We start from the raw sequence: 19111 nt of genomic DNA, 5'->3' as shown, positions 1-19111 counted from the left end.
TTGAATGTAGGAGTCTCGTTAAACTACATATTTGTGATACTGCTCACAGTGTTGTCAAACATTTACATTTTTAAAAGTGACATTACAAGAAAGTGAAGTGTTGGTAGATATGAAACTCCTTAATTAACTGTTAGAAAAAATAATGTTGATTAGGAAAAATAATCAGAACATGGCATTTTCAGTGATGACATTACTTGATACATCCGATTGATATCTCACATAATAGTCATGTAACGTTACCATACTTGACATTAGTGGCACTAATAGGTCTTTCAGTAGAGGTACCACACTAGAAGTTAGTTGCACAAACGTCTTTCAGTAGAGTTACCGTACAAGTATTTACCGGCAGTAACTGGTTGAGTATTGACTTACCTTACCGATGATGTAGCCTCACTGGCCAGGTGTTTGTTAAAACCGTCTTTAAATAACATCTTAAAGAGTTACAAACTGGCCATGTAGGAGCCCCTTATAGTAACCACGTTCTTGTTTATTGGTATACCACTTTATCAAAATAAACCTACCCACTAGACTGCAGAAGGTTTATGAAGGTTTACCTACAGTTTTAACATTGTATCTGTGTTTAATGTAGCAGGTGTTAAACAGGTTTACCCGAATGTTTAACCGTTTAGCCGTTTGTTTAATGTTTTACCTGAATGTTTAACAGTTTATCAAAATAAACCTACCCACTAGACTGCAGAAGATTTATGAAGGTTTACCTACAGTTTTAACATTGTATCTGTGTTTAATGTAGCAGGTGTTAAACAGGTTTACCCGAATGTTTAACCGTTTAGCCGTTTGTTTAATGTTTTACCCGAATGTTTAACAGTTTAACCGTTTGTTGGCAGTCGGTCAAGATGATCGGACCACTAGTCATCACCCCCTACAATGTCAAGTTGACCATCGAGCCAGTCAACATCACCAGGACCACATCATCAACAACAGCACGGACCACCAGCATCAGGCCGACTACTGTACCACGTGAGTGTTGTGGGTAGACGTGGTCAACTGTACCACGTGAGTGTTGTGGGTAGACGTGGTCAACTGTACCACGTGAGTGTTGTGGTCAACTGTACCACGTGAGTGTTGTGGGTAGATGTGGTCAACTGTACCACGTAAGTGTTGTGGTCAACTGTACCACGTGAGTGTTGTGGTCAACTGTACCACGTGAGTGTTGTGGGTAGATGTGGTCAACTGTACCACGGGAGTGTTGTGGTCAACTGTACCACGTGAGTGTTGTGGTTAACTGTACCACGTGAGTGTTGTGGGTAGATGTGGTCAACTGTACCACGTGAGTGTTGTGGGTAGATGTGGTCAACTGTACCACGTGAGTTTAGGGGTAGATGTGGTCAACTGTACCACGTGAGTGTTGTGGGTAGATGTGGTCAACTGTACCACGTGAGTGTTGTGGGTAGATGTGGTCAACTGTACCACGTGAGTGTTGTGGGTAGATGTGGTCAACTGTACCACGTGAGTGTAGTGGTCAACTGTACCACGTGAGTGTTGATGTCAACTGTACCACGTGAGTGTTGTGGTCAACTGTACCACGTGAGTGTTGTGGGTAGATGTGGTCAACTGTACCACGTGAGTGTTGTGGTCAACTGTACCACGTGAATGTTGTGGGTAGATGTGATAGCCTGTCCGACGGTTGTACAGAATCGTCGACTGACCGACCATAGTACACGGTCATCGACTGACCGACCATAGTACACAGTCGTCGACTGACCGACCATAGTACACAGTCGTCGACTGACCGACCATAGTACACAGTCGTCGACTGACCGACCATAGTACACAGTCGTCGACTGACCGACCATAGTACACAGTCATCGACTGACCGACCATAGTACACAGTCGTCGACTGACCGACCATAGTACACAGTCGTCGACTGACCGACCATAGTACACAGTCGTCGACTGACCGACCATAGTACACGGTCATCGACTGACCGACCAAAGTACACGGTCATCGACTGACCGACCAAAGTACACGGTCGTCGACTGACCGACCATAGTACACGGTCATCGACTGTTCGACCATAGTACACGGTCGTCGACTGTTCGACCATAGTACACGGTCGTCGACTGTTCGACCATAGTACACGGTCGTCGACTGTTCGACCATAGTACACGGTCGTCGACTGTTCGACCATAGTACACGGTCGTCGACTGTCCGACCATAGTACACGGTCGTCGACTGTTCGACCATAGTACACGGTCGTCGACTGTTCGACCATAGTACACGGTCGTCGACTGACCGACCATAGTACACGGTCATCGACTGTTCGACCATAGTACACGGTCGTCGACTGTTCGACCATAGTACACGGTCGTCGACTGTCCGACCATAGTACACGGTCGTCGACTGTCCGACCATAGTACACGGTCATCGACTGACCGACCAAAGTACACGGTCGTCGACTGACCGACCACTGTTAAATCGACTGAAGAACCTCACGTGCTATTTTCAGCTGACCTGACCTACATCTACGCCATCTTGCCAACCTACAACCTGACCTTCACCCCTGACCTCCAGGACCACACCTCGCCCCAGTTCCAGCAACTCTCGGCCAAGTTCTGCAAGGATGTAAGTCACCCAAAAAAACAAAATTATTTTTATGATCAGAATTAGTTCTAACCTCCACCAATCGATAGCTGTTGTTGTAGCATGAACTTATACAACGAGCACGCCATCACCAGTAGCTGTAACATATCGCGAGACAGCCGCCATAATTCTTCATTGTTTAAAACGTTTAAATACAATGTAGTGCTCTAGTATAGTTGGAATTGGTTGTACTTTGGATGTTAAATTTCGTTAAGTACTTCACCTTCATAAAATTACATTTCTCAGTAACACAACCTACAAAATATTTAAAAATACAGAAAAAAAAAGTAATCAAAACATTTAAAAATCATTTTATCACTATATAAAAAAAATCTAATAGAAAAGTCCTAATAACCTTTTAATTCATAAATTTTAAATTACTAATTTCTTTCGAACTGAAAGAAAAGTATTGTATTACAATTTTAATTTTGGTTCTTGTGGGTTATTTTAACAATGTTTTGTAAAAACAAAAACATAAATGGGCAAATATATGAATAGTACCAAAACATGTTGATACTGACCCATGTTATCTTAAGGTAATTAAGTCGGTAGAAGCTTAATTAAGAAACTACCATAAACATCCCCACCTCATCCGCCCAACTCCAATAGAAAAATTGTACCGTTCGCCAAAAGAATGATTTTTTCTAACATTCGACATCTTTTCCTGCTCACATTGACCTAGTCTACTAACTGTTCCACATCACTGAACCCCTAACACAAGGATGGGGGGGGGGGGGGGGGGGTGGGGGGGGGGGCAGAGGCAAACTTTTTGTATCACATGTAAAGCCCAGACCCCAGGGTTGTCAAGCTCTAAGTCAAGATAGACAGTCATAAAGCTCTGGTCTAAGTCAAGATAGACAGTCATAAAGCTCTGGTCTAAGTCAAGATAGACAGTCATAAATCTCTGGTCTAAGTCAAGATAGACAGTCATAAAGCTCTGGTCTAAGTCAAGATAGACAGTCATAAAGCTCTGGTCTAAGTCAAGATAGACAGTCATAAAGCTCTGGTCTAAGTCAAGATACCAAGACAGTCATAAAACTACATCTAGCAATGTGTTGAAATCCACGTCTCAACACAACAAACACGCGCATATTTTGACACATGTTCTCTGTCTGTAGCTTGAGAGATTATACCACAGAAGTCCCTACATCAAATATTTCTACAACTGTAAGGTCCATTTATTCAGGTAAGTCTTGCTGTATTGTGTAGTTTAATGCTGTTTTCTGCTGTTTGTGTGATTCATTGGCTGCTATCAGTAAGGAATGAGCATAACAAACACATTTCAACGAAAGCTGTTTTGTTAAACGCACTATGATTTCAGTGAAGTCCAATAACTACGCTTTAATGTATTCCTGTTTCGATGTACGATGATCATGTATTTTAATAATGTCCCGTAAAGTTTGCCTGATAATGAAGTAATCTTACAAGGGTAAAGATAATGGTATTTAGATTGTAAATCAAGGCAATAGTTTCAATTAAATTAAAATAATTAAATCTTACTCCCTTTGATTTCAGGCCCTACCCCCCTGCCGTTGTGGTCAGTGTCGGCTATCAGGGTGGGGAGTGGCCAGGCATGGTGGGCAGTATCGAGTGGGTCATCAGGAAACACGCCCCTCGCTTCTACATCGGTCTGCATGAAATCTTCTTGGTGGGCTCCATCTACCTCAAGCTTGGGGAAGTGCAAGGTGAGTTCACAACACACCTGTATCAAGGTAAGTTCACAACACACCTGTATCAAGGTAAGTTCACAACACACCTGTATCAAGGTGAGTTCACAACACACCTGTATCAAGGTAAGTTCCCACCACAACACATCTGTATCAAGGTAAGTTCACAACACACCTGTATCAAGGTAAGTTCACAACACACCTGTATCAAGGTGCGTTCACAACACACCTGTATCAAGGTGCGTTCACAACACACCTGTATCAAGGTGCGTTCCCTACCACAACACACCTGTATCAAGGTGCGTTCACAACACACCTGTATCAAGGTGAGTTCACAACACACCTGTATCAAGGTGAGTTCACAACACACCTGTATCTAGGTGAGTTGCATACCACATTAAACCTGTATCAAGGTAAGTTCCCACCACAATACACCTGTATCAAGGTAAGTTCACAACACACCTGTATCAAGGTGAGTTCACAACACACCTGTATCAAGGTAAGTTCACAACACACCTGTATCAAGCTGAGTTCACAACACACCTGTATCAAGGTAAGTTCCCACCACAACACATCTGTATCAAGGTGAGTTCCCTACCACAACACACCTGTATCAAGGTGAGTTCACAACACACCTGTATCAAGGTAAGTTCACAACACACCTGTATCAAGCTAATTTCCCTACCACAACACACCTGTATCAAAGTAAGTTCACAACACACCTGTATCAAGGTGAGTTCACAACACACCTGTATCAAGGTAAGTTCCCAATCGCAACACACCTGTATCAAGGTAAGTTCCCAATCGCAACACACCTGTATTAAGGTAAGTTCACAACACACCTGTATTAAGGTGATCCCCCGACCATAACGGTAAACGGAAAAAAAGTCACAGGAAAAAAAAAACACAGAAAAAAAGTCACAGTTTTTGCTAGGAAAAAAAGTCACAGAAAAAAAGTCACAGTGGAAAAATTTTATCGGAAAAAAAGTCACAGAAATAAAGTCACAGAAAAAAAAGTCACAAAAATCTTTTTTGAAATATTTTTATTAATTTGTTAAGAATGGTAAAATTTTGTATGTTTATTGTTGTGGGTTGTATTTTTTGATAGCATAAATTATTTATAGACGTTAAAAGCATTATGATATATAACTATTGTAAGTAAAAATACTCTAAGATAATTTACACAACAATCTCAACTTTTGTTATGTATTTAGTTAAATACGCGGTAGAAAAGTTAATTATAAAAGAAATTTAGGTAAATTTTGCCGTAGGCTATTCTCTGGTCGGCCTCTCCTCAGTAGGCATTGTCCGAACATATTTTGTGTTGCTGACGTTACGCGTCAATGACAGCCTTTGAACCTTGTCGGCTTTCTGTTTTGATCCTAAGTTTTGTTATGTAATGAGCGTGATAAATATGGGCAGTAAAGGTGGTTGAACTAAATATAACTATTGTTGCCATGAGTTGAGGGCAGCAAGTCAGATGAACTTACCATTTCACGGTAATTTAATATTGGTATTTAAAAAAAAACACGATGAAAACCGTGGACTTTAGAGCATTCTATTATACGCTACTAATCTTAAGTTTAACATAATTACAATCTACATACTTCATAATAAATATTTTTGGATGAATTATAAAAATTCCTATGCATACACAGCCTACACACATTACATTATATTTAATTAACCCTAGGTTAATTTGCACTCTCTAAATATTTAATACATAAAAGTATTATCAAATATCATGCAAATATATATTTGTGACTTTTTTTCCTGTGACTTTTTTTCCTGTGACTTTTTTTCCTGTGACTTTTTTTCTGTGTTTTTTTTTCCTGTGTTTTTTTTTTCCTGTGACTTTTTTTCCTACAATCACCATAACACACCTTTGTATTCTCATTATCCTAATTCTCTTTTTAGTACCTCGACATTTGTTAATGCAAATAGTTATCATACATAACAGTTTCGTGTGTGATTTCTTTAAAACTATATGTATTGACACCACCTATGTTATCTACAGTGTTTCTGGTTGTGATAATGCATGCAATATATTTACACCATGTAATCTATATAACCCTTATGGACCAGAGTGATTTGGTTTTGTGAGTAACTAATCTAAATCAGTTTAATCAAGTGGCGTCTATAAATGTATACCATGTCCTTGCTGACCTCCCCAGCTAATGGCCTTGAGTTCAGGACGAATGTCCGTGTGTTGAATCTGACCTACACACCAGAGCTGGCTGACCAGAGGACACCTGTGTTCCAGTACCACTCCATTCTGTTTTGTCATGATGTAGGTATAGATCGTTGATTCGCGTGTACTTGATGTGTGTGCTGTCTATGTGGTGTGTATACGGTGTGTAGTTGATATATATGTGGTGTTAACGTAGTGTGTATGTGGTGTTTATATTGTGTTTATACCGTATGTACATACTCAATATATGGTGTATTTGCTGTGATGTAATGTGTATTAGCTGAGCATAATATGGTGTATACTTGCTTTGTACGCAATATGTACATAGCGCGAGAGAAAATTATGTAAAAGGTGTATAAAATGTGCACAAGATGTGTAGGACGAACACAAGTGTAATATACATTTATTGTAGGATGTATCAGCATACTTTATACTTTGTTTTCTGTCCGCATGTGTACTTTATGTTTCGGGTTATGATTGATCTTTAGCTAAATTTAAATCTTGCTGTGTTAACTTACAACACACAACACAACACGGATATATAGAGACTAAGTTGATCAGACCTTTAGTTTACACCAGTAAACATCAAATCTTGCTGTGTTAACTTACAACACACAACACAACACGGATGTATAGAAACCAAGTTAATCAGACCTTTAGTTTACACCAGTAACATCAAATCTTGTCTAAGATGTCAGCTGACCAAAAAGTTTATCTCTCATCAGATGCAGAAGTTCTACATGAAGAGTATCTACCGTGATCGATTCTTCAAATGTGGCGTTGATCAGTTCACGTAAGCTCAATCTATTGAAACTAATTAATGCCCTATAACAAATATTTTACACAACATTCAAACAGCTTTTATTTAACGCATTTTGATAGTAGGAAAAGAGTTTTATTTGTATCAAGATGATATTTAAAAAGTGACAAATTATTAAGTTTAATGATTGATTAATTTACGTTTATAAAATTAATGATTTATTTACCATTTCAAAAGTATTGATTGATTTACGATTTTAAAGTGATTGCTACTCGTGTATCTGTTCCAGCGCTGATCCAGTGCGCGTCCACTTCTACATTGTGTTCTACGACACCGCGCTGGACGGGTTGGCAGACTCTATGACTCAGGTCATCCGGACCCAAGCCCCGCCCATCTACCACCTGGACCACCTGAGTTACCTGGTGGGCGACCTCCTGGTGCTGCCGGAGCAGGTGCCGGAAGTCTACCCCACCAACATCAGCGTGGTACCCACCAGCACTCTCCACACCTCCACATCCTCTGTGGACGTCCCACACACAACATCAGCTGTTGTAACAGACTGTACGTCACCAACCCACATTAGTCTCTGTCAAGGTTTTAAGACTAATTATCGTCCCTGATACCGGAGCCGCTATTCCTCTTGTGTCTAATTTGTTCCAATTTCTGAGATGTGTGTGGGTGGGGTAATGGCGGACTGGGGGGGGGGGGATGTACTGACACTGGTATGTGGGTGGTATAATTGGTTGTTAGCGGTAATGTTTTGGTGTCGTAGTGTTGTGTAACACCAGTTTGTGGTCGTTTGTGCATTTACCACACCACACGGGTCGTGTAGTGGATGTACATAAACTAATTAGAACATTTATTATTCACATATAGACTGATAATGACTTCACACTTACTTAAGATAGGACATAAAAGCAAAAAAACCTCCACATAATATAACACAGGTGGATAAACAAATCATAAAGCCACTGCGACATGCAGCAACTTCATACTTCAAACATCTCATTTCCTTTGGTTCTAACGGTCAATATGGTAGGTGAAGTAGAGTTCGAATCTTTCCATTTGAAGGGATGGTGTGGTCCCATCTAACATCACATAACGACGTCAAGATACCTCATACAACGCCGTAAAACAAAAGCCGCATAAGACCTCATATACCCTATCACAAGTACATCACGCAAACGGTCACACACACCTCCACACACACAGTCACAGTCAAACATCACACACATACGCCACACACACACACACACCGTCACACAAGTGTCACACACTGTCACACACAAACATTACACACACCGTCACACACATACGTCACACACACTGTCACACAATCGTGACAAACTAAATGACCCCCCACCCCCACCTACCTCCCGTTACACAGATGGCGTCATGCTGATCCTCTACTATGAAGTCTATAACCTGACATTCACAGAGAAGTTATTGGACCCCAACTCGAAAGATTTCAAAACACACAAAGTGGCAGTCTGTGATGATGTAAGTTCTAGAACATTGTGAATTGAGTCAAGATCTAATAAAAGTTAAAAAAAAAGAAAAAACTTTAAACATCAAACACATTCACCATCTATATATATAATTCTCATCTGGGAGACGTTAGAAAACAAGCTGCAAGCGCCTCCTTACAGTCCCCTCTCTTTCTCTCTATCACTATCACTACCACCCCCACCTCACCCCTACATGGTCTGGTGAGTTGTGGTCACGCTAAATGTTTACAAATCGTAGAGCCGGGTTTAGTGACGGCTATTAGGGGCAGATAATTTAGTTTGAAACGATGTTAAACTTACAGGAGGTAACTAAGGAGGCTGCTTTCAAGGGGGGGGGGGGTGTAGGGTCGGGGTTAGGTTAAAGGGGGGGGGGTTAGTGTTTTAAAGCAAATATTTTCAGTGGCAGCATTGGTACTGTTGAATTCACAAATTATGGATTACTGAAAAGTAGAAAATAAAACAACTAAATAGCGGCGTATGATACGCCGCGGGTCGGTTCGTATCATATAAAGGTTTAATGTTTGCTTTGCAATGTTCAAGGGAAATAATCAGTAAAATGACTCCGTATTAAGAACTGAAAAATTAATACTGGGTTGCTTCCCCTAGCATTTGGATTTTTTTTTTAATACGCACTCTCATATACGCATGTTGTTTAAGATGGGAATATACAATGTAGGCCCTACTTGTATTTCGAAATCGAGCATACTACTTGTTTTACAATTGAGTATGTTACTTTTTTACAATATTAATCTTGTGCTTTACTTTTTGTCCACTATTTGCTATATAATGTTGTAGCTTATCTGTGTATTTTTGAACGTGGTAATTTCAGTTATGGCGGTGGTATATGAGTCTAGACAGCCCCTTCCACGTCATTTACAGAGGATGTGACGTCACGTCATTTAAGTAACTTTACTATTATTTCTTATTATTACTCGCTTCATTCTGTGATAGCAATACAAAGTTACATAATAAAACATTTGGAATATTGTTTCAGCCCCACACCCACGGGCGTGACCTTTAACCTCCTGTTTGAGACCAGACTACACGACGACTTCTCCAGACAGGTGAGAACCTACCTGGAGTACAAGGCACCGAAATCTCTGGCACCAGGCCTCAATCTCATGGACGTTGGTCATCTCTTTCTCATTATGGACAGGTAGGTTATGTCGTGTCACTGTCAGGTGGGTGATGTCACTGACAGGTGGGTGATGTCGTGTCACTGACTGGTGAGGTGGGTGATGTCCTGTCAATGACACGTGGGTGATGTCGTGTCAGTGACAGGTTGGTGATGTCACTGACAGGTGGATGATGTAATGTCACTGACAGGTGGGTGATGTCGTGTCACTGATATGTGGGTGATGTCACTTACAGGTGGGAGATGTCATGTCACTGACAGGTGGGTGATGTCGTGTCACTGATATGTGGGTGATGTCACTGACAGGTGGGTGATGTTGTGTCACTGACAGGTGGGTGATGTCGTGTCACTGACAGGTGAGGTGGGTGATGTCCTGTCAATGACACGTGGGTGATGTCTTGTCACTGACAGGTGGGTGATGACGTGTCATTGACAGGTGGGTGATGGCGTGTCAGTGACAGGTGGGTGATATCACTGACAGGTGGGTGATATAATGTCACTGTCAGGTGGGCGATGTCACTGACAGGTGGGTGATGTCACTGACAGGTGTGTTATGTCGTGTCACTGACAGGTGGGTGATGTCGTGTCACTGATATGTGGGTGATGTCACTGACAGGTGGGTGATGTCACTGACAGGTGGGTGATGTCACTGACAGGTGGGTGATGTCATGTCACTGACAGGTGGGTGATGTCGTGTCACTGATATGTGGGTGATGTCACTGACAGGTGGGTGATGTCATGTCACTGACAGGTGGGTGATGTCGTGTCACTGATATGTGGGTGATATAATGTCACTGTCAGGTGGGTGATGTCACTGACAGGTGGGTGATATCGTGTCAGTGACAGGTGGGTGAAGTCACTGACAGGTGGGTGATATAATGTCACTGTCAGGTGGGTGATGTCACTGACAGGTGGGTGATGATGTGTCACTGACAGGTGGGTGATGTTACTGACAGGTGGGTGATGTCGTGTCAGTGAAATGTGAATGGGTTGACGTATTGACATTTACAGGTAAGTAGTGTGATGTCGTTGACATGTGGTTGATGCCATGTCGCCGACTGTAGGGTACTGTCACTGACACGTTTGATTACTGTCAGGTAAATTTTCAGGTATCGCATTGAAGTGACAACGACCATCCTACCTTCCAAGACCTTGGCCACGCCCACAATGACATCTGACATATTAACGACGTCATTTTCCATGGAGGCGACCAGTACAGTTCCAACATCTACGTCAACGCCGACGTCATCAAGCACCGTCCCGTGTAAGTCAGGGTCAGAGATGACGTCAACATTACGTTCTAGGTCATCAGACTGACGTCAAGGGGTATAATGATTGGGGCATACTGATTGGGAAAGATGATTGGGATTGCAAGATTGAGATTGAAGTAGACTAGACGATTGAGGGGACAAGATTAGTGTTCATACATTGCTTTGTTAAATACTTAAAATCATTGTTATGTTATTTTTATATTAAAAGTAGCTATAGAAATGAAATCATACTTAATTTTTTTATATCCTCAACAGCGTACGTCACAGTTTTGTCTTATGAATTCGGATTGGCTGATTTCTTCTACACCCCAGAATTGGCCAATAAAAATTCAGCTCGCTTTAAGTTTCTCGAAGATCGTTTCTGTAAAGTTGTGAGTCTCAGTTTCATAGGATACACAAGTTATTGAGATTTAAAGCTGCCTCAGTTTTATAACAGATTTTCGTGTGCAAATATCATAGGCCTATATGAAAAACGCAGTAACTTCAAATAGAAAAACGAACATAATGTTGCTATATCATGAATACACTTCAACAAGATAGCAGCTACTGCACTAAACATACATTTGATTAACATACTTTGTTGTCTCCTCAGATGGACAGATACTATTCTACTAGTCTGCTGAAGCATGTGTATCAATCCTGTGCAATCGACAGTTTCACGTACGTTCATATGTTTGATGATCATTTGATCACCGGTTCAAACTTTAAAGCTGTATATAATTTACCAGTTAAAATCCATAAAGAACCAGCAACAAATTAAAGAACTTTAAAAACTAATGTTACCCTCCGTTTTTATTGAAGCATCTTGTGATTTCAGGCAGAGAGCTAACGACGACTACCCTGAAAAAGTTGCCTTCAAATTTACCTTCAACACTCCCATGTTCCCGGAGATACATGATGAGGCTGTCTACATTCTCTTCCAGGTGGGTTTTAGATTTATGGTGGGTTTTTCTCTTCCAGGTGGGTTTTGGATTTTTGGTGGGTTTTCACTTACAGGTGGGTTTTAGATTTATGGTGGGTTTTTCTCTTCCAGGTGGGTTTAAAATTTATGGTGGTTTTCTCTTACAGGTGGGTTTTAGATTTATGGTGGGTTTTCTCTTACAAGTGGGTTTAAAATTTATGGTGGGTTGTTCTCTTACAGGTGGGTTTAAAATTTATGGTGGTTTTCTCTTACAGGTGGGTTTTAGATTTATGGTGGGTTTTCTGTAACAGGTGGGTTTAAAATTTATGGTGGGTTTTTCTCTTCCAGGTGGGTTTAAAATTTATGGTGGGTTTTCACTTACAGGTGGGTTTTAGATTTATGGTGGATTTTCTCTTACAGGTGGGTTTAAAATTTATGGTGGTTTTCTCTTACAGGTGGGTTTTAGATTTTTTGTGATTTTCTCTTACAGGTGGGTTTTAGATTTATGGTGGGTTTTCTCTTTCAGGTGGGTTTTAGATTTTGGTGGGTTTTCTCTTTCAGGTGGGTTTTTCTTTTCCAGGTAGGTTTTACATTTATGGTGGGTTTTTCTGTTTGCTGATAGCAGTTTAAAAAATAGCAGGATTTAAAACATGCTTAAAACAGTAAGTGTAGAAAGCTTCACTTCTCAGTGGTCTAATTGTCCAGACAAATGTTCCAGTTCTCAGTGGTCTAACTGTCCAGACTAAAAAGTTTTAGCTCTCAGTGGTCTAATTGTCCAGACTAAAAAGTTTCCATTCTCAGTGGTCTAATTGTCCAGACTAAAAAGTTTTAGTTCTCAGTGGTCTAATTGTCCAGACTAAAAAATTTCCATTCTCAGTGGTCTAATTGTCCAGACTAAAAAGTTTCCATTATCAGTGGTCTAATTGTCCAGACTAAAAAGTTTTAGTTCTCAGTGGTCTAATTGTCCAGACTAAAAAATTTCAGTTCACAGTGGTCTAATTGTCCAGACTAAAAAGTTTTAGCTCTCAGTGGTCTAATTGTCCAGACAAATATTCTAGTTCTCAGTGGTCTAATTGTCCAGACTAAAAAGTTTCAGTTCTCAGTGGTCTAATTGTCCAGACTAAAAAGTTTTAGCTCTCAGTGGTCTAATTGTCCAGACAAATATTCTAGTTCTCAGTGGTATAATTGTCCAGACTAAAAAGTTTTAGCTCTCAGTGGTCTAATTGTCCAGACTAAAAAGTTTTAGCTCTCAGTGGTCTAATTGTCCAGACTAAAAAATTTCCATTCTCAGTGGTCTAATTGTCCAGACTAAAAAGTTTTAGTTCTCAGTGGTCTAATTGTCCAGACTAAAAAGTTTCCATTATCAGTGGTCTAATTGTCCAGACTAAAAAGTTTTAGTTCTCAGTGGTCTAATTGTCCAGACTAAAAAATTTCAGTTCACAGTGGTCTAATTGTCCAGACTAAAAAGTTTTAGCTCTCAGTGGTCTAATTGTCCAGACAAATATTCTAGTTCTCAGTGGTCTAATTGTCCAGACTAAAAAGTTTTAGCTCTCAGTGGTCTAATTGTCCAGACTAAAAAGTTTTAGTTCCCAGTGGTCTAATTGTCCTGATTTAAAGGTTTTAGCTCTCAGTGGTCTAATTGTCCAGACTAAAAAGTTTTAGTTCCCAGTGGTCTAATTGTCCTGATTTAAAGGTTTTAGCTCTCAGTGGTCTAATTGTCCAGACTAAAAAGTTTTAGTTCCCAGTGGTCTAATTGTCCTGATTTAAAGGTTTTAGCTCTCAGTGGTCTAATTGTCCAGACGAATGTTCCAGAAACCTGAACGTGTGGTCAAGTCTGGTTACCTCACTCTGAGTGTTGGGGACCTTTACCTCATCATTGATGACTCACAGACAGGTGAGTTGAGTGACCTAACAGGTGAATGACCTAACAGAGGTCAGTGACCTCACGAACAGTTGAGTAACATCAAAGGTGAGAGACCACACGAACAGGTTAGTGACCTCACGAACAGGTGAGAGACCTCACGAACAGGTGAGAGACCTCACGAACAGGTAAGTGACCTCACAAACAGGTGAGTGACCTACCATGTCATCGACCTAACAGATAATTGGATGACTACATACTTTTAAGATACTTGCCATAGTAAAATCGTCAAGACAAGACGCTGGTAACAACCAAAAAAGTTGTTCGTGTATTTGTTAATTAAATCTCATCAGCTTATCCTATCTACATGTTTTGAAGAAAGTTATGTTTTATAACCATCTCCTGTATGATAATAATGTAAAGTAGTGGCTTTTTGGTGACTTTAACAGGATCCACGGTCACAATAATACCAACACCAACAACAGTAGAAATCTCGTCAACGCCAGCCCCTACTACACCAGTAACGCCGACAGCAACAACCACCAGCAGACCAACCACCACCAGTCGGACAACAACAAGTACAACTCGCAGACCTTCTACAACCACCAGCACCACCAGAAGAACTACCACAACAAAGACAACGACTAGGAAAACAACTACCACCACGAAGCCTACCACCACCACAAAACCAACTACCACCACAACAACTACAACACCTACTACAACCACCACAACACCATCTACAACCCCTACTACCACCACTACCACTACAACACCAACTACCACCACTACTACCACCACTACCACACCAACTACCACCACAACATCAACTACCACAACTACCACACCAACTACCACTACAACACCAACTACAACCACTGCAACACCAACTACCACCACAACCACAACAACACCTTCTACCACAACCACAAAATCTACTACAACCACCACAACACCAACTACCACCACTACAACACCTACTACTACAACCACAACACCAACTACTACCACAACAACACCTACTACAACCACCACAACACCTACCACAACAACACCTTCTACTACTACATCAACAACTACATCCACAACAACAACGACACCTACAACTACAACTACTACTACACCAAAGACGACTACAACGTCAACTACAACAACTAGCACAACAACAAAACCAACGACAACTGAACGTAAGTAAACAGAAAGTGACTAACGACATGTACAATGTACTTTTTTTATCAAACTTATTTATTTGTGCATGTAGCTGTATTGTCTAGAAGACATGATATACCATGTTTTATGATAATCAACACAAAACTTACAAAAGTTAAACTCATATAATAATTAAGTAACAGTATTTGTTATATATATATATATATATATATATATATATATATATATATATATATATATATATATATATATATATATATATTTATATATATATGTCAGTTTGTGTTTGATATTAATGTTTATTTTTCTATTTCTTCTCCTCAGCCAACTTTTTAATCCGGCTCTCGTTTGAGACGTTAAACCTGACCTTCACCGAGGATCTGAACAACAAATCGTCTGCCAAATTCAAGAACATCCAGGAAAAGTTTTGTACAGACGTACGTTCAGATTTTACTAATTAACACGATTAACTATAATCATTGCATTCGACGTTAAATAAAGTTACTAACATTACTGACACAATATTGGCGTTATCAATGCACTCCCAATCAAGTCAACATTAGTGTATTTAGATGTTTTATTTGGTATTCTAGTAACAATAATTTTTACATCGATAAAAAACAGAATTATTTAGTTTCATTATAGATCCTTATGTGACCTACATAAACTTCATGTTTCTGTTATATCTCTATAATATGATACCATGACTCCATGTTTCTATTATATCTCTTTATGATACCATGTTATATATATATATATATATATATATATATATATATATATATATATATATATATATATATATATATATATATATATATATATATTACATTGAACCTATGTTTCCGTTGTAGATCGATATGATACTGACAGATCATCGTCAATATTTCCCAACATATCAAACGTGTCAAATCGAACTATTCGGGTAAGTCCTTACCTCCCCTGTGGTATAGTTGCTCCGGTTACCTGCCTTTGTTTCCTTGACCCGACGGTTGTGTGTGTGTGTGTGTCCACAGCGGTGACCCCAACAGGGTCAACTTCAGCCTGCAGTTCCAGGACGACGGGCAGGTGGACAGGGAGCAGGTCAAAGACCTGGTGGTCAGCATGATCATCGAGAACGCCATCAGGAAACAGCACAACGGCGTCTTCGCCCTGCTGGTGGGAAACCTGCTCATCGAGATGGACAGCATCAGTGTGGAGTTTTCTACCGTCCGTACCACACCCAGCATCTACGGTAATTGGTTGTTTCGTTTTACACACACCTAGCATCTACAGTAATTGTCGGTAGTTTAACTGTCCTCACACCCAGCATCTACGGTAATTGGTAGTTTCGTTTTACACGCACCCAGCATCAGTGTGGAGTTTTCTACCGTCCGTACCACACCCAGCATCTACGGTAATTGGCGGTAGTTTCGTTTTACACACACTAGCATCTACGGTAATTGGTAGTTTCGTTTTACACACACCTAGCTAAAATATAATCTTCCACCATATATTTTAACAACATAATATGACGTTTTCTAACAAATAATTGCCATGCTAGAAAAAATTTGCGAATCATAAACACTGTTTTTTTAAAAATCAATATTTAAAGTTACGAAATGTGAGCTAATCATTAATTTAAGAATCAAGATCAATTAAATTGATATAGTCTAGTCATACAATCCAGACAAGCAACCCTTACGTCATGTCTTACATCATCATCTCCCCAGACGCTGTCAGCTACAACTACACCTTCTACCTGTACCCCGGCAACTTTAGTGACGACTTGTTGAACAAAGACTCCAGTGCTTTCAGAGAGACGGCTTACAGGTTCTGTAAGGATGTAAGTGTCATGTGTAATCGATGTAATCGGTGTCATGTGTAATCGGTGTAGTCTTACATTTTCCACAGACTACATACACAGTTGAAAGTACGAGAAGGCTGACTGTTTCGTAATGGACGGTCATTCTAGCAGTCGTGAGGTGCAGGGGGGGGGGGGGGAGAGGGGGGTGTTTCAGCTTAGCATCCGGGATCCAGGTAGTAGGCCAACCTTCAACCACCTACCCCTGGGTGGAGCGTTACACTGGGGAGGGGGTGGGATTAATTTATCATAGCGGTTGTCAACGTGGATGCGATAAAGTTAAACGTACAAGAGATGACGTGTTTGTTTTGGTAGTTATACACTTTAGGTTATGTTAAACATTGTGTACATTGATTAACATGTCTGATGTTTTTCTTACTTTGTACTTTTATTAAAGCTTTGTTTTGAAATTCCTCTTTGTTTTGTTTACCAGGTGGATAAAACATTTGAGAGCATTGGTTTACGGGCGGTGAGGAAACGCTATTATGGCTGTGTTGTGGACGAATTTGGGTAAATAGCGAACTTTTTGTGGTGAAGTTGTGTGGACGAGTTTGGGTAAATAGCGAACTGTTTGTGGTGAAGTTGTGTGGACAAGTTTGGGTAAATAGCGAACCGTTTGTGGTGAAGTTGTGTGGACGAGTTTGGGTAAACGGCGAACTGTTTGTGGTGAAGTTGTGTGGACGAGTTTGGGTAAATAGCGAAAAGTTTGTGGTGAAGTTGTGTGGACGAGTTTGGGTAAATAGCGAACTGTTTGTGGTGAAGTTGTGTGGACGAGTTTGGGTAAATAGCGAAAAGTTTGTGGTGAAGTTGTGTGGACGAGTTTGGGTAAATAGCGAACTGTTTGTGGTGAAGTTGTGTGGACAAGTTTGGGTAAATAGCGAACCGTTTGTGGTGAGGTTTGTAAGGACGGGTTTGGGTAAATAGCGAAACTTTTGTGGTGAAGTTGTGTGGATGAGTTTGGGTAAATAGCGAACTGTTTGTGGTGAAGTTGTGTGGACGAGTTTGGGTAAATAGCGAACCGTTTGTGGTGTGGTTTGTAAGGACGGGTTTGGGTAAATAGCGAAACTTTTGTGGTGAAGTTGTGTGGATGAGTTTGGGTAAATAGCGAACTGTTTGTTGTAAAGTTTGTATGGACGGGTTTGAGTACATATCGAACTGTTTGAAGCATAGTTGAAATATATTTATAGAAATATAGCCATCATTTATAGCTCATGTTGCACGAGAAAAAATAAATTGTAAATAATGTTAGCTACAGCATGATCTAAGTTTATCCTATAGTAAAATTGTGTGTCCCTAAATTACTTCAGCTGGTAAAATACTAAGTGACCTTTTTAATGTAAAACGATCAACAGAAGAACGATTAACGATGATTTAAACTGTTACTGTTATACGGTATGATGATAAAATTGTAAAATATGCGCTAGTGAGTCAACAAATATTTAACCCCCCACAGCCCAAACCGCCAAAGAAAAAATATCCGCTAGTGAGTCAACAAATGTTTAACCCCCCACAGCCCAAACCACCAAAAAAATATCCGCTAGTGAGTCAACAAATGTTTAACCCCCCACAGCCCAAACCACCAAAAAAATATCCGCTAGTGAGGCAACAAATATTTAACCCTCCACAACCCAAACCGCCAAAGAAAAAATATCCGCTAGTGAGTCAACAAATATTTAACCCTCCACAGCCCAAACCGCGAGGTCAAGTTCCGCGTGGCCCTCAGAGACACAGAGATCGTCCGGCCCTCCAGCATGTTGAACATCTTCCGTTACCATGGTGACCAGGTCAACCTGAACGGCGTCTACCACCTGCCCATGGGGGGCGTCAATGTGGCGGTGGACACGGAGCCCACCCACCAACTCTTTAAGCTCGAGAGCTTCACCACACACCCGTACCCCTTCGTCACAACCACCCCCACAGGTGAGGCCACAAATGACAGGAGTTTAATATTTAATGAGACTGACGGCTCGAAGTAGATAAACTATTGGTCTGCGATGTGATCAGATCTAGGTAAAGTAGAGTTGAGCTCTTTTACACGTCAAGGTTCAATTGGGCTGGACACTTGCATAACTTGGTATCCATTAAAAGTAAACTTATTTTCTTTCGATACAGAAAAGGAGAAATTTTATTTTTTTGTTTACCTCGAGACATTAATTACACGAGCATGTAGACTGGGTATATTACTTGACATCTAAAAAGTCG

At 40.5% G+C, this 19111-nt stretch overlaps 1 protein-coding gene across 1 annotated transcript in view; it reads left to right on the top strand.

Annotated features, from left to right (window-relative positions):
- The window catches only part of LOC131944960 (uncharacterized), a 30353-nt gene that overhangs the window by 7902 nt on the left and 3340 nt on the right, over positions 1-19111 (top strand). Inside the window, exons 11-32 of the mRNA XM_059305882.1 lie at positions 846-978; positions 2469-2584; positions 3721-3788; positions 4118-4287; positions 6444-6559; positions 7186-7253; positions 7510-7781; positions 8608-8720; positions 9558-9631; positions 9723-9884; positions 10973-11127; positions 11390-11505; positions 11727-11794; positions 11952-12057; positions 13848-13929; positions 14346-15083; positions 15391-15503; positions 15921-15991; positions 16083-16300; positions 16779-16891; positions 17343-17419; positions 18597-18829. Coding sequence (XP_059161865.1) covers positions 846-978; positions 2469-2584; positions 3721-3788; positions 4118-4287; positions 6444-6559; positions 7186-7253; positions 7510-7781; positions 8608-8720; positions 9558-9631; positions 9723-9884; positions 10973-11127; positions 11390-11505; positions 11727-11794; positions 11952-12057; positions 13848-13929; positions 14346-15083; positions 15391-15503; positions 15921-15991; positions 16083-16300; positions 16779-16891; positions 17343-17419; positions 18597-18829 — 3382 coding nt within the window. The remainder of the gene's footprint in view (positions 1-845; positions 979-2468; positions 2585-3720; positions 3789-4117; positions 4288-6443; positions 6560-7185; positions 7254-7509; positions 7782-8607; positions 8721-9557; positions 9632-9722; positions 9885-10972; positions 11128-11389; positions 11506-11726; positions 11795-11951; positions 12058-13847; positions 13930-14345; positions 15084-15390; positions 15504-15920; positions 15992-16082; positions 16301-16778; positions 16892-17342; positions 17420-18596; positions 18830-19111) is intronic.

The sequence above is a fragment of the Physella acuta genome, unplaced genomic scaffold (genome assembly GCF_028476545.2).
Source record: "Physella acuta isolate Inbredline_101_S28 unplaced genomic scaffold, ASM2847654v3 ptg000516l, whole genome shotgun sequence".
In the NCBI taxonomy this organism is placed as follows: Eukaryota; Metazoa; Mollusca; class Gastropoda; family Physidae; genus Physella; species Physella acuta.
The sequence above is the reverse complement of the archived record's forward strand: the minus strand, read 5'-3'. Positions and strand labels throughout refer to the sequence as shown.